This window comes from Salmo salar, chromosome 01 (assembly GCF_965601325.2).
Source record: "Salmo salar chromosome 01, fSalSal1, whole genome shotgun sequence".
In the NCBI taxonomy this organism is placed as follows: Eukaryota; Metazoa; Chordata; class Actinopteri; order Salmoniformes; family Salmonidae; genus Salmo; species Salmo salar.
Genome location: NC_138291.1, coordinates 116,286,358 through 116,302,193, shown reverse-complemented (window position 1 = coordinate 116,302,193; position 15,836 = coordinate 116,286,358). Strand labels below are relative to the sequence as shown.

General features: G+C 43.9%; 1 protein-coding gene across 2 annotated transcripts in view; it reads left to right on the top strand.

The window, feature by feature from the left end:
• The window catches only part of LOC106591860 (dedicator of cytokinesis protein 1), a 747,377-nt gene extending 732,393 nt beyond the window's left edge, over nt 1–14,984 (top strand). For both annotated transcript variants that reach the window (XM_045687698.2, XM_045687696.2), the window contains exons 50-52: nt 1,005–1,170; nt 10,412–10,560; nt 13,721–14,984. In XM_045687698.2, the coding sequence (XP_045543654.2) occupies nt 1,005–1,170; nt 10,412–10,560; nt 13,721–13,816 (411 nt within the window). In that variant the 3' untranslated portion in view covers nt 13,817–14,984. The remainder of the gene's footprint in view (nt 1–1,004; nt 1,171–10,411; nt 10,561–13,720) is intronic.
• The last annotated feature ends 852 nt before the right edge of the window (nt 14,985–15,836 follow it).

Sequence of the window (15,836 nt, the reverse complement as noted above, 5' to 3'; positions counted from 1 at the left end):
ATGTAGTTTAGATGGTTTTCTATTGAGATGTAGTTTAGATGGTTTTCTATTGAGATGTAGTTTAGATGGTTTTCTATTGAGATGTAGTTTAGATGGTTTTCTAGTGAGATGTAGTTTAGATGGTTTTCTATTGAGATGTAGTTTAGATGGTTTTCTATTGAGATGTAGTTTAGATGGTTTTCTATTGAGATGTAGTTTAGATGGTTTTCTAGTGAGATGTAGTTTAGATGGTTTTCTAGTGAGATGTAGTTTAGATGGTTTTCTAGTGAGATGTAGTTTAGATGGTTTTCTAGTGAGATGTAGTTTAGATGGTTTTCTAGTGAGATGTAGTTTAGATGGTTTTCTAGTGAGATGTAGTTTAGATGGTTTTCTATTGAGATGTAGTTTAGATGGTTTTCTATTGAGATGTAGTTTAGATGGTTTTCTAGTGAGATGTAGTTTAGATGGTTTTCTAGTGAGATGTAGTTTAGATGGTTTTCTATTGAGATGTAGTTTAGATGGTTTTCTATTGAGATGTAGTTTAGATGGTTTTCTAGTGAGATGTAGTTTAGATGGTTTTCTATTGAGATGTAGTTTAGATGGTTTTCTAGTGAGATGTAGTTTAGATGGTTTTCTAGTGAGATGTAGTTTAGATGGTCTGACTTCTAATAAACATTAGGTTTGGTAGCAACATGATGTTAGGTGGCTTCTTTCTTTCTCTCCTCTCTCTCTCTCTTTCTGTCTTTCTTTCTCGCTCTCACACTCTCTCCTCTCTCTCACACACTCTCTCCTCTCTCTCTCTCTCTCTCTTTGTTTCTTGCTTGCTTTTTTATGTATTGGTCTCTCTCCTTCCTTCCTTCCTTCTCTCCTGATTGATTGATTGCATCCTGATCTCTGATGGCTCTCTCCAGACGTCCTCAGATCAGCCCGCGGCCTCCTATGTATTTTTTGATCGTACGATTTGATTAGATTAGATTCCAACAGGATATGTGATATGTCTCTTCTCTCTCTCTGTGTGTGTTCAGATCAGCCCACTGAGGCCTCAGAGACCAAAGAGTCAGGTGTTGAACCTGTTGAGTGGAGACCGCCGTCTCTCTGTGTCCCCCGGACCCCCCCAGCCCCAGTCCTCCCCGGGCCCCCCACCCATCACCCCCAGGAACAAACTGTCCTTCAGCCTGCTCACCGTCTCCAGTGAGTACACACATACATGGACACATATGCACACACACACGCACACACACACACACACATACACACACTTGCCTTGCAGCTACCGCCACCATGTTCTCTTACCCTGCTGGCTGAATGTTTCTTTCCCTGGGCTCTCTAGGTTTGTCTCTGTCTTCCCTGGGCTCGCTAGGGTTGTCTCTGTCTTCCCTGGGCTCTCTAGGGTCGTCTCTGTCTTCCCCTGGGCTCTCTAGGGTCGTCTCTGTCTTCCCCTGGGCTCTCTAGGGTCGTCTCTGTCTTCCCCTGGGCTCTCTAGGGTTGTCTCTGTCTTCCCTGGGCTCTCTAGGGTTGTCTCTGTCTTCCCTGGGCTCTCTAGGGTTGTCTCTGTCTTCCCTGGGCTCTCTAGGGTCGTCTCTGTCTTCCCCTGGGCTCGCTAGGGTTGTCTCTGTCTTCCCTGGGCTCTCTAGGGTCGTCTCTGTCTTCCCTGGGCTCTCTAGGGTTGTCTCTGTCTTCCCTGGGCTCTCTAGGGTCGTCTCTGTCTTTCCTGGGCTCTCTAGGGTCGTCTCTGTCTTCCCTGTGATGTGTCATTGCATCACTGTGTCTTGCATCACTCCATCCCACAGAAACGATGCAGAGATAGATAGAGGGAGTGTATGGTGATAGATAGAGGGGGTGAAACTTGGTATAGACTGAAACTTGGTAAAGACTTAATCTTGGCATGACACAGAAGTCAAGGCCAAAAAACTCCTGGCAGATGAACTCAAACTGGACCCTAAACTCATGGAGATGGAGGAGCCCATAGGAGTGGCACTTTCTTCCCAGATGGACGGCCCAGATCTATAATGATGAAGCTGCTCAGGGTCAAAGACGAGGAGTTTCTCAGGATAGCCATGTGCCTGAAGGAACCCTGAATCACCTGAAGGAAGCCTAAATCACCTGAAGGAACCCTAAATCAACTGAAGGGAACCTGAATCACCTGAAGGGAACCTGAATCACCTGAAGGGAACCTGAATCACCTGAAGGGAACCTGAATCACCTGAAGGAACCCTGAATCACCTGAAGGAACCCTGAATCACCTGAAGGAACCCTAAATCACCTGAATCACCCCTAAATCACCTGAATCACCCCTGAATCACCTGAAGGAACCCTGAATCACCTGAAGGAACCCTAAATCACCTGAATCACCCCTAAATCACCTGAATCACCCCTGAATCACCTGAAGGAACCCTGAATCACCTGAAGGAACCCTGAATCACCTGAAGGAACCCTGAATCTCCTGATAAAACTTACACCAATGTATGGTTGTATTGGACATGCGAGGCAACACTTCTATGTGTCTGTTCCACTCTCTGGATGATTCCCACTGTGTATCTCTCTTAGTTAGTCAGAATATCAACCCTGATAACATGGTCTTTAACCCATTAGATATTAATGAAGTCAAGGATATCCCTGTGGCTCAGTTGGTAGAGCATGGTCTTTGCAACGCCAGCATGGTGTGTGCAACGCCAGGGTTGTGGGTTCGATTCCCACGGGGGGCCAGTACAAAAAAAAAAAAAACATTTAAAAGCATGAAATGTATGTATTCAATACTGTAAGCCGCTCTGGATAAGAGCGTCTGCTAAATGACTAAAATGTAAATATCAACCCTGATAACATGGCCTTTAACCCGTTAGATATTAATGAAACCACGATATCAACTCTGATATCATGGTCTTTAACCCGTTAGATATTAATGAAACCAACGATATCAACTCTGATATCATGGTCTTTAACCCGTTAGATATTAATGAAACCAACGATATCAACTCTGATATCATGGTCTTTAACCCGTTAGATATTAATGAAACCAAGGATAAATATAATGACTGTGTTGATCCAGATGAAAATGTCCTGAGATCTACCAGAGATGAGTCTATGATGTGGGATTACTGTAATGTTAAGGAGATTAACAGTCTGTACAGCAGTTGATCTAATAACAACACAAGCTTGTTTTCTACCTTTTTCATTTGAACGTTCGCGGTCTTCCTAAAAAAAAAAATTGTACCGCCTTATTCATAATCTGTCTTCTCACAGTCATGAATGTTCCGTCGTTGCCCTTTCAGAAACATGGTTGAGTGAAGAAACGTTCCTGCTTCATGACAGGCCTCCTTTATAATGCTGTTCACCACTGGAGAACATCAGGAGTGGGAGGAGGAGGAGGGTCCATTTCTGTTCATAAACATGTTCTGTTCTTTGTAAGAGAGGAACCTCACACTTCCATCTGGTAACATTGATGTTGAATCTCTGTTGAATTCCCTCATGTTCATTTCTTGGTGACATGTTGGGGCTACAGGTTAGCAATGAACCCCGAGCCGGGATTGCTAACAAGGCTGGAAATTCAAAACATCAAAAATCTAATAATTTCAATTTCTCAAACAATCAACTATTTTACACAATTTAAATGATAAACATCTCCTTAATCTAACCACATTGTTCGATTTTCAAAGAGGCTTTACGGCAAAAGCATAAAGTTAGATTATGTTAGGACAGTACATAGCCACAAAAGTACAAACATCCATTTTCAATTCAAGGTCAGGCGTCACCAAAAGCAGAAACCAGCTTGAATTATGCACTAACTTTTGTCAATCTCCATCAGATGACACTCCCAGGACATTATGTTATACAATACATGCATTTTTTGTTCCATCAAGTTCATATTTATATCCAAAAACAGCATTTTACAGTAGCGTGAAATTCAGATTTTTTTCTTCTCTGAAATGCTTCCGGTGAACATAACAAAATTACTATTCGAAAACATTGGTAAATTATAATATTGTCATTCAAAGAATAATATATTATCATCTCGTAATTGCTACCGAATGGCCAGATCTCAAAATAACTTTACTGGGAAATCACATTTTGCAATAAACGGGGTGCTATGCTAAGAACAACAGGCTATGCTATACAGTTAGCATCATCTAAAATCGATAATAACATTGTAAATATCCCCTTACCTTTGATTATCTCCATCAGAAGACAGGCATCCCAGGTCCGGAAGGCATCCCAGGTCCGGAACAAATGTGGTTTCTTTTGACAAAGTTCATAATTTATGTCCAAATAACACCAAGTACTTAGCGTTCATTATGCTCCCACAAAACGTGGTGGGGGGAGTGTAAAATCACGCCGAAAAGCTAAAAAAACCTAGTAAATAATCTATTTATGTTCGTTCAAACATGTCAAATGTTGTTTAGCATTAATCTTTTGGTCCATTTTTAACGTTAAACATCAGTAATATTTTCACACAACCTATCCTATGTCGAGATAAACAATGAAGACAAAACTCACGTTTCTCAGATTTATGCGCAGGCGCAAAAAAATGAAGTGATGACATATCAACTTCCTTGGATTCTAATTTGCTCTCTGTTTATCATAGACGCTTCAAACAACTTTATAAAGATCGTTGACATCTAGTGGAAGCCGTAGGTGTTGCGAAATGAATCCTTTCTCACTATGGTATCTATAAAACATTTTTTGGATCTATTTTTCACAGGTTTTTGCCTGCAATATGAGTTTTGTTATACTTACAGACACCATTCAAACTGTTTTAGAAAATTCAGAGTGTTTTCTATCCGAATGTGTTAATAATATGCATATCCTAGCTTCTGAGTTGGTGTAGGTGGCAGTTAAAAATGGGCACATATTTTTTTCAAAATGTCTCAATACTGCCCCCGAGCCCCAACAGGTTAAAACAAGTGGTGATTGGATGCGTCGTTCGGCCACCCGATTCTGACATTGGTAGTTTCATTTGATATCCTCACGTCTACCTGGGATTGGATGAATATGAAGATGAAATGTGTTTTCTATTGGGTGATTACAACATCAACATATTTAAAAGTGAGAACCACTCACATGTTGAATACTTTATACTGCAGTGATCTGTATCCCCTCATCTATAAGCCCACAAGACTGACCAGTTCACCTGCCTCCCTCATTGATTCTTTGAATAATGTAGCTAATACAGGTTATACTTTTAATGACATTTCTGACCACTTTACACTTTTCTTCGGGCAACTGGAAAATGAACAGATGGGAATGATTAGTAGAATTAAAATGTAGAATATTTAACTAAAGTAATTATGATTGCTTTAAAATGTTGATTGATGATATTTATATTCAGGCCGATTTGGAGTCTGCTTGCCAGACTCACATCTTTCCATGGTGTATTTCACCAGTGCTTTCCCTTAGCTAAGCCACGTAAGAGATCAGCAGAAGGGTTCTGGAAACCTTGGCTTTACAACCCGGTCTCAAAAAACCCTCAGTAAAAAAATACAAGAAAAGTTGTGTAAAAGGTTTCTCAATCATCTGTTGACTAAGAAAAAGGCCTCTACAACTCCCCCATCTCAATGTATTGTTGGGAATAAGACCTATAGGGATTCTGATGTTATTTCATGTCAGTTAAATACATTTTTATTTTGTTGTGAATGTGGGTTCCTCTCTGTGAAAGAAAACAGAGAGAACTGATGGAAATCCCTTGGATGACATTTCCCTTCTCTGCTTCAGTTTGATCCTCCTGGTGTAATGGAGGTGATGGAGGTAATTGGTAACTTCAAGATATCAGCAAGCAGGTCATGATGAGACTGGCGTCTCTTTGGTGAAATCAGTGTCTTCCTTAATCTCTGAGCCTCTAACGTCCATCTTCACCAAATCAATCCCAACTGGTACTGTTCCTAAACATTTGAAAATTGCCTAAGTTATAAATCTGGAGATCCAAGATTTTTTACAAATTATCGCCCAAATATCTGTAATACCATATTTTTCTAAAATCCTAGAAAAATTGGTGTATAAGAGAATGTTGAAACATTTAAATCAACACCATATTCTATATGAGCACCAATATGGTTTTCATAAAAACTACTCCACAGATATGGCTATTTCACAACTTGTGGATAAAATCTTTACATCCCTGAACAACAATGAATGGTATCTTTTGAGATTTATCCAAAGCGTTTGACACGGTCGATCATTAAATATTACTTTCTAGATTGCATTATTATGTTTGTCATGATTAAACATATAATTGGATATATAGTTAATGTTTATGACAGAGAACAATGTGTTTATGCAAACGGCTGTGCATCTACCAGGGCCAAGATATCCTGTGGTGTGACACGGTGTTCAATACCAGTCTAGTTTTCATAGTGGAGGGTAAGGGTTAGTGATGAAGGTTTACCAGTCTAGTTTTCATAGTGGAGGGTAAGGGTTAGTGGTAAGGATTTGCCAGTCTAGTTTTCATAGTGGAGGGTTAGTGATGAAGGTTTTACCAGTCTAGTTTTCATAGTGGAGGGTAAGGGTTAGTGGTAAGGGTTTTACCAGTCTAGTTTTCATAGTGGAGGGTAAGGGTTAGTGGTAAGGGTTTGCCAGTCTAGTTTTCATAGTGGAGGGTTAGTGATGAAGGTTTTACCAGTCTAGTTTTCATAGTGGAGGGTAAGGGTTAGTGGTAAGGATTTTACCAGTCTAGTTTTCATAGTGGAGGGTAAGGGTTTTACCTGTCTAGTTTTCATAGTGGAGGGTTAGTGGTGAGGGTTTTACCAGTCTAGTTTTCATAGTGGAGGGTAAGGGTTAGTGGTAAGGATTTTACCAGTCTAGTTTTCATAGTGGAGGGTGAGGGTTTACTAGTCTAGTTTTTATAGTGGAGGGTAAGGGTTAGTGGTAAGGGTTTACCAGTCTAGTTTTCATAGTGGAGGGTTAGTGATTTGACCTAATTTGTTATTCCTAATCTATATCAATGACCTTGCTGCTAGCTCTTCTACCGTACCTCCCCTTCTCTTTACTGATGATGCCAATTAGATTTTATCACACAAGCATTTTGATTCACTAATTAATGAAACCAACTCAGGCATGGCCACATTTTCTAAATGATTCCAGTTAAACAAATGATCTTTAAACGTTAATACATCCAACTTTATTATATTCAATGAAATGGAACAAGTCACATCCACTAGATTCCTCAGAGCTCTAATTGATGAAACGTTATCAAGGAAGGAACATATTTAATTTGTCTGCAGCATAGTGATGACATCTGTTGGTATCATCAGATAGATGAGTGTTTTGGTTCATCAGGTTGGCTTCTCAACTCTACACTAGAGCTGCATTGACCCATCTCTCATTTTACTGTAATATTGTCTGGGCCAGTACATATGCCTCCTATCTACACAGATTACTCATCATACAAAAGAAAAATATGCAAGACTAGACGCCACTAATTACCTGGCGCCATCAGCACAGTTTAAGAAACTGAATATCTTGTCTATTTACGATGTTAATGTATGCCAATTATGCACTTTCATCTACAAATACTCATATCTCCCAGACAGTTTACCTAAACCCGTCAATGGATTCTTCCAGGTTAATACTGAAATCCACCTATATAACACAGGACACTGCGATAACCTTCAGCCTCCCCACTACCACACCTCACATAGTCAATTCTCTATCGGATCCAGAGGTACTATACTCTGGAATTATTATCTTCACATTGCCAAAAACATCATCATCCCTCAATAACTTCAAGCGAAGACTGGAGGTCTGCCTGATGAAACAAACTAATCAGTAATCTCCTCCATGAAGACTGGGGGTCAGCCTGATGAACCAAACTACTCAGTAATCTCCTCCATGAAGACTGGGGGTCAGCCTGATGAACCAAACTACTCAGTAATCTCCTCCATGAAGACTGGGGGTCAGCCTGATAAACCAAACTACTCAGTAATCTCCTCCATGAAGACTGGGGGTCAGCCTGATGAACCAAACTACTCAGTAATCTCCTCCATGAAGACTGGGGGTCAGCCTGATAAACCAAACTACTCAGTAATCTCCTCCATGAAGACTGGAGGTCAGCCTGATGAACCAAACTACTCAGTAATCTCCTCCATGAAGACTGGGGGTCAGCCTGATACACCAGACTACTCAGTAATCTCCTCCATGAAGACTGGGGGTCAGCCTGATGAACCAAACTACTCAGTAATCTCCTCCATGAAGACTGGGGGTCAGCCTGATAAACCAAACTACTCAGTAATCTCCTCCATGAAGACTGGGGGTCAGCCTGATAAACCAAACTACTCAGTAATATCCTCCATGAAGACTGGGGGTCAGCCTGATACACCAAACTACTCAGTAATCTCCTCCATATACCCTAACTCGCACACATGCACACTCATTTAAACAAAACAAGTATTTATTTTTGGGTGATTACTGATCAGTTCATTTATACATGTATAATTAGTATGTTTTGTTATGTTTTATTTTGGACTTGTGTATTGTGTACAGTTTTTATTGTGGTTTTTATACACTGCTCAAAAAATAAAGGGAACACTTAAACAACACATCCTAGATCTGAATGAAAGAAATAATCTTATTAAATACTTTTTTCTTTACATAGTTGAATGTGCTGACAACAAAATCACACAAAAATAATCAATGGAAATCCAATTTATCAACCCATGGAGGTCTGGATTTGGAGTCACACTCAAAATTAAAGTGGAAAACCACACTACAGGCTGATCCAACTTTGATGTAATGTCCTTAAAACAAGTCAAAATGAGGCTCAGTAGTGTGTGTGGCCTCCACGTGCCTGTATGACCTCCCTACAACGCCTGGGCATGCTCCTAATGAGGTGGCGGATGGTCTCCTGAGGGATCTCCTCCCAGACCTGGACTAAAGCATCCGCCAACTCCTGGACAGTCTGTGGTGCAACGTGGCGTTGGTGGATGGAGCGAGACATGATGTCCCAGATGTGCTCAATTGGATTCAGGTCTGGGGAACGGGCGGGCCAGTCCATAGCATCAATGCCTTCCTCTTGCAGGAACTGCTGACACACTCAAGCCACATGAGGTCTAGCATTGTCTTGCATTACGAGGAACCCAGGGCCAACCGCACCAGCATATGGTCTCACAAGGGGTCTGAGGATCTCATCTCGGTACCTAATGGCAGTCAGGCTACCTCTGGCGAGCACATGGAGGGCTGTGCGGCCCCCCAAAGAAATGCCACCCCACACCATGACTGACCCACCGCCAAACTGGTCATGCTGGAGGATGTTGCAGGCAGCAGAACGTTCTCCACGGCGTCTCCAGACTCTGTCACGTCTGTCATGTGCTCAGTGTGAACCTGCTTTCATCTGTGAAGAGCACAGGGCGCCAGTGGCGAATTTGCCAATCTTGGTGTTCTCTGGCAAATGCCAAACGTCCTGCACGGTGTTGGGCTGTAAGCACAACCCACACCTGTGGACGTCGGGCCCTCATACCACCCTCATGGAGTCTGTTTCTGACCGTTTGAGCAGACACATGGACATTTGTGGCCTGCTGGAGGTCATTTTGCAGGGCTCTGGCAGTGCTTCTCCTGCTCCTCCTTGCACAAAGGCGGAGGTAGCGGTCGTGCTGCTGGGTTGTTGCCCTCCTACGGCCTCCTCCACGTCTCCTGATGTACTGGCCTGTCTCTGGTAGCGCCTCCATGCTCTGGACACTATGCTGACAGACACAGCAAACCTTCTTGCCACAGCTCGCATTGATGTGCCATCCTGGATGAGCTGCACTACCTGAGCCACTTGTGTGGGTTGTAGACTCCGTCTCATGCTACCACTAGAGTGAAAGCACCGCCAGCATTCAAAAGTGACCAAAACATCAGCCAGGAAGCATAGGAACTGAGAAGTGGTCTGTGGCCCCACCTGCAGAACCACTCCATTATTGGGGGTGTCTTGCTAATTGCCTATAATTTCCACCTGTTGTCTATTCCATTTGCACAACAGCATGTGAAATTTATTGTCAATCAGTGTTGCTTCCTAAGTGGACAGTTTGATTTCACAGAAGTGTGATTGACTTGGAGTTACATTGTGTTGTTTAAGTGTTCCCTTTATTTTTTTGAGCAGTGTATAATTCTTTGGGCATCCAACCACACCTGCAAACTGTTTTTTAAATGTTTTTATCTGTATTGTTGTCTACCACTTGTTTTGTTGGGTGCGAATAAATAAAACTAGACAGACAGACAGATAGTGGGGGAGTAGGGTGTCTGTTAGATCTGGAACTCAGACAGGGTGTTCCACAGACTCAAATGGTTTCCCCACAAACCATCACAGTCATCATGCATGTGTTTCAGAGCATCTCTGCTTTTCAGTGTTGTTGTATGCATTCAGCTGTTTCCTTTGGTGATGAGTGGTGACCTCAGGAATAAAGATTGTCCTCTGTCTGTCTCTCTCTGTCTGTGTGTCTTTCTCTGTGTCTCTCTTTCTCTCTCTCAGGTCTGGAGCTGAACGGGATGGGGGTTGATAAAGGGGAGACTCCTCCTCCCCTCCCCGTGAAGGGCATCTCTGCTGATTATGGGAACCTGCTAGGAGATAATCAAGACTTGACGAGTCCCTCCACCCCTCCCCTGACACACTATCAAAGGGTAGGTTTTTAATGTGGGCTAAGAACAGCTCCTTAATGATGCCACATCAACACTACGGTTAATGGAACAACAGCCCATCATCACCTGTGTGTGTGTGTGTGTGTGTGTGTGTGTGTGTGTGTGTGTGTGTGTGTGTGTGTGTGTGTGTGTGTGTGTGTGTGTGTGTGTGTGTGTGTGTGTGTGTGTGTGTGTGTGTGTGTGTGTGTGTGTGTGTGTGTGTGTGTGTGTGTGCGTGCGTGCGTGCGTGCGTGCGTGCGTGCGTGCGTGCGTGCGTGCGTGCGTGCGTGCGTGCGTGCGTGCGTGCGTGCGTGCGTGCGTGCGTGCGTGCGTGCGTGCGTGCGTGCGTGCGTGCGTGCGTGCGTGCGTGCGTGCGTGCGTGCGTGCGTGCGTGCGTGCGTGCGTGCGTGCGTGCGTGCGTGCGTGCGTGCGTGCGTGCGTGCGTGCGTGCGTGCGTGCGTGCGTGCGTGCGTGCGTGCGTGCGTGCGTGCGTGCGTGCGTGCGTGCGTGCGTGCGTGCGTGCGTGCGTGCGTGCGTGCGTGCGTGCGTGCGTGCGTGCGTGCGTGCGTGCGTGCGTGCGTGCGTGCGTGCGTGCGTGCGTGCGTGCGTGCGTGCGTGCGTGCGTGCGTGCGTGCGACAGTCCTCAGCAACACACTCCTCTCCTCCTCCACCCTGTCTGTCCTGGTGGCTACAGCCTGATGGTCCTCATACCTCAGCCTGTCTCCTCCTACCTCAGCCTGTCCTCCTCCTACCTCAGCCTGTCCGCCTCCTACCTCAGCCTGTCCGCCTCCTACCTCAGCCTGTCCGCCTCCTATCTCAGCCTGTCCGCCTCCTACCTCAGCCTGTCCGCCTCCTACCTCAGCCTGTCGGCTCCTACCTCAGCCTGTCTCCTCCTACCTCAGCCTGTTTCCTCCTACCTCAGCCTGTCTCCTCCTATCTCAGCCTGTCTCCTCCTATCTCAGCCTGTCTCCCTTTACCTCAGCCTGTCTCCTCCTACCTCAGCCTGTCCCCCTCTTCCTCAGCCTGTCCCCCTCTTCCTCAGCCTGTCCCCCTCTACCTCAGCCTGTCTCCTCCTACCTCAGCCTATCTCCTCCTACCTCAGCCTGTCTCCTCCTACCTCAGCCTGTCACTTCCTACCTTAGCCTGTCTCCTCCTACCTTAGCCTGTCTCCTCCTACCTCAGCCTGTCTCCTCCTACCTCAGCCTGTCTCCTCCTACCTCAGCCTGTCTCCTCCTACCTCAGCCTGTCTCCTCCTACCTCAGCCTGTCCGCCTCCTACCTCAGCCTGTCACCTCCTACCTCAGCCTGTCACCTCCTACCTCAGCCTGTCTCCTCCTACCTCAGCCTGTCTCCTCCTACCTCAGCCTGTCTCCTCCTACCTCAGCCTGTCTCCTCCTACCTCAGCCTGTCTCCTTCTACCTCAGCCTGTCTCCCTCTACCTCAGCCTGTCTCCTTCTACCTCAGCCTGTCTCCTCCTACCTCAGCCTGTCCTCCTCCTACCTCAGCCTGTCCTCCTCCTACCTCAGCCTGTCCGCCTCCTACCTCTGCCTGTCTCCTCCTACCTACAGAGTCAGGCTAGATTAGTCTCACTGGGAGGGGGAGACTTGGCAGTAAACTGGAGTCAGACTAGATTAGTGGGGGGGACAGGCAGTAAACTGGAGTCAGGCTAGATTAGTGGGGGAGGGACAGGCAGTAAACTGGAGTCAGGCTAGATTAGTGGGGGAGGGACAGGCAGTAAACTGGAGTCAGGCTAGATTAGTGGGGGAGGGATTGGCAGTAAACTGGAGTCAGGCTAGATTAGTGGGGGAGGGACAGGCAGTAAACTGGAGTCAGGCTAGATTAATGGGGGAGGGACAGGCAGTAAACTGGAGTCAGGCTAGATTAATGGGGGAGGGACAGGCAGTAAACTGGAGTCAGGCTAGATTAATGGGGGAGGGAAAGGCAGTAAACTGGAGTCAGGCTAGATTAATGGGGGAGGGAAAGGCAATAAACTGGAGTCAGGCTAGATTAATGGGGGAGGGAAAGGCAGTGAACTGGAGTCAGGCTAGATTAATGGGGGAGGGAAAGGCAGTAAACTGGAGTCAGGCTAGATTAGTGGGGGAGGGACATTACGAACAGATTTTCCCAGCTAGTGATAGCGGGTTCCGACTCCAAGTCCTTTGACTGCTGGTGTCATTGTCTAGTGTCATTGTTACTAGATGTCATTGTGAATACCTCACTGTTGCAGACATTCAGGTGTGTTTTTTACACTGTTTTATTTCTTTTCAGTCACTGCCTTGGACACGATAGGTGTTGAATGCTGGAATTAGAAGAGTCATGACTGAGTAAAAACACTGGAATTGACTCGGATTGTAGTTTCACTCAAAGTGCTTGAATCAGCAGCCTCAATCCTAGAAGGCTCAATCATTCCAAAGGAGATTTCCTGCTAAAATATTATTCTGAAGATGAATCCCTGGGGATGTACAGTTCTGAGTATTGCTTTATATATCTGGATCCTATTACAGAATCTCAAATCAAATCAAGTGTTATTGGGCAGGTGTTAATGCGAGTGTAGCGAAATGCTTGTGCTTCTAGTTCCGACCGTGCAGTAATATCTAACAAGTAACATAATCTAACAATTTCACAGCAGTTACCTTATACACACAAGTGTAAAAGAATGAATAAGAATATGTACATAGAAATATATGAATGAGCGATGGCCGAACGGCATAGGCAAGATGCAGTAGATGGTATAGTGTACAGTATATACATATGAGATGAGTAATGTAGGGTATGTAAACATTATATAAAGTGGCATTGTTTAAAGTGGCTAGTGATACATTTATTACATCAATTGTTTCATTATTAAAGTGGCTAGAGATTGAGTCAGTATGTTGGCGGCAGAATCTCAGGAATCTTTAACTGCCGAGTTGTGAGATGACATGCTACATTTCCAGGATACAGATATTCATCTTTCTTTAATCTACTTGAAACATCCGAGTATAAAGCTTCATAACGGGAAAAAAAAAAATGTATGAAATGTATGCATTCACTAGTGTAAGTCGCTCTGGATAAGAGCGTCTGCTAAATGACGTAAATGTAACGTGTTATAAGGATGTATAAGCCTTTATAATGTCTTATAAACGTGGCTTAATATTTTCTATATTCTCTCTTTTTATATATAGCATCTGCCACCACCTCTTCCCAGCAAGACCCCTCCTCCCCCTCCCCCAAAGACCACCAGGAAACAAGCCTCCATCGATTCAGGAATTGTACAATGAACAATGACATTAAGACACCCGATATAAAAAAACAAGGTTCTTTCCCCTCTGCAATCTTCCCCCCCCCCCCCCCCCATGCGTTCCAAAATGGCGGCCTATTTCCAATAGTGCACTACTTTGGACTACTTTTGACCATAGGGCTCTGGTCAAACGTAGGGCCACTATATAGTGAAGAGGGTGCCATTTGGGGAAACAGCAACAGTCTGACCAGGAGTGAAAGAAGAGTATCTCACTCAGGTAACACTCCTTATTGAGCCACTCATTTTGGCTGTGTCCCAAACGGCACCCTATTCCCTATATAGTGCACTACTTTTGACCACGGCCCCGATAAGGCTCTGGTAAATAGTAGTTCACTACGTAGGGAATAGGGTGCCATTTGGGGCAGAGGCTCATTGGATTCTTTCATTTTTGCCTCGTGTGATGATGCGGTCTACTTTACCGTAGGTAGATAGGTGAATCAGTTTCACATGATTACTGGTCACTGAATTTATTGATGCTATCTATCATCTATGACTCAATTCTCCACTTGATACCACTTAGTTCAGGCCTTTGTAATGCTATGAGATCGTGTTCCACCTATAGAATTAGAATGACTGAAATGAATATAGAATCAGAACCAGGTGAATGAAGCGTTCTCTGGTTCTGTCTTTTACACTTTGACCAATAGACAGGCTGGTGAGTGACGACCAACGTTCTGACCCTTCCCACCTGCTCTTAGAAACCGGGAGCACATAGTAACAGAAAACATGCTTTTTATTCTGTGGTTTATCTTTTGTATCCATAGTTACAGAAACATCATTTTATTCAGTGGTTTATCTTTTTTTATCCGTATTCCCGCTTTGTACAGAGGTTTGTATATAGAATTTCATTTTTTATGTGGAATTTATCATGACTTTTTTTTTGTATTAACATTGCATTAGATTAACTGGTTTTCATTTATATCCCCCCCAAAAGTTTTTTTTTAGGTTTTTAAATGACAGGGACTGTAAAGAATTGGTATGTGAGAAATCTGCCTATCATTGATTTTATTGGTAAGGTTTGTGTTTTCTTTGGAGTGAACACAACTAACTCCCTCCTTCATCATACATTGTCATTGTATAGGATTTTAATGCTGTAACATTGACTGTTTCCAATTCACTACTGACTTCTGAATAAACTTTCAACTGTATGTTTCAACTGCTTCTTTGTTGTTCGCTCGCTGCTCTTCAGCTTAACGAAATGAAATACAAATGTATCTTTGAAACAAAGTCTGTTCTGTCTGTGTTGTTGACTTTGATTAAAGGATGTATAGCAACTAGCTGGCTTTCACTGGCAGCAATCACAGCTCTACTGCTTCCTTATCAAGGTGAAGTCTACACAGTCTCTTACAGTAAGCTAATGCAGGGTTATCAAGGTGAAGTCTACACAGTCTCTTACGGTAAGGTAATGCAGAGTTATTAAGGTGAAGTCTACACAGTCTCTTACGGTAAGCTAATACAGCGTTATCAAGGTGAAGTCTACACAGTCTCTTATGGTAATGTAATGCAGGGTTATCAAGGTGAAGTCTACACAGTCTCTTACGGTAAGCTAATGCAGGGTTATCAAGGTGAACTCTACACAGTCTCTTACGGTAAAGTAATGCAGGGTTATCAAGGTGAAGTCTACACAGTTTCTTACGGTAAGCTAATGCAGGGTTATCAAGGTGAACTCTACACAGTCTCTTACGGTAATGTTATAGAGCGTTATCAAGGTGAACTCTGTACAGTCTCTTACGGTAAGCTAATGCAGGGTTATCAAGGTGAAGTCTACACAGTCTGTTACGGTAAGCTAATGCAGGGTTATTCAGGTGAACTCTACACAGTCTCTACGGTAAGGTAATGCAGGGTTATCAAGGTGACGCCTGTACAGTCTCTTACGGTAATGTTATACAGCGTTATAAAGGTGAAGTCTACACAGTCTCTTACGGTAATGTTATACAGTGTTAGCAAGGTGAACTCTACACAGTCTCTTACGGTAATATTATACAGCAGGGATGTCAAAC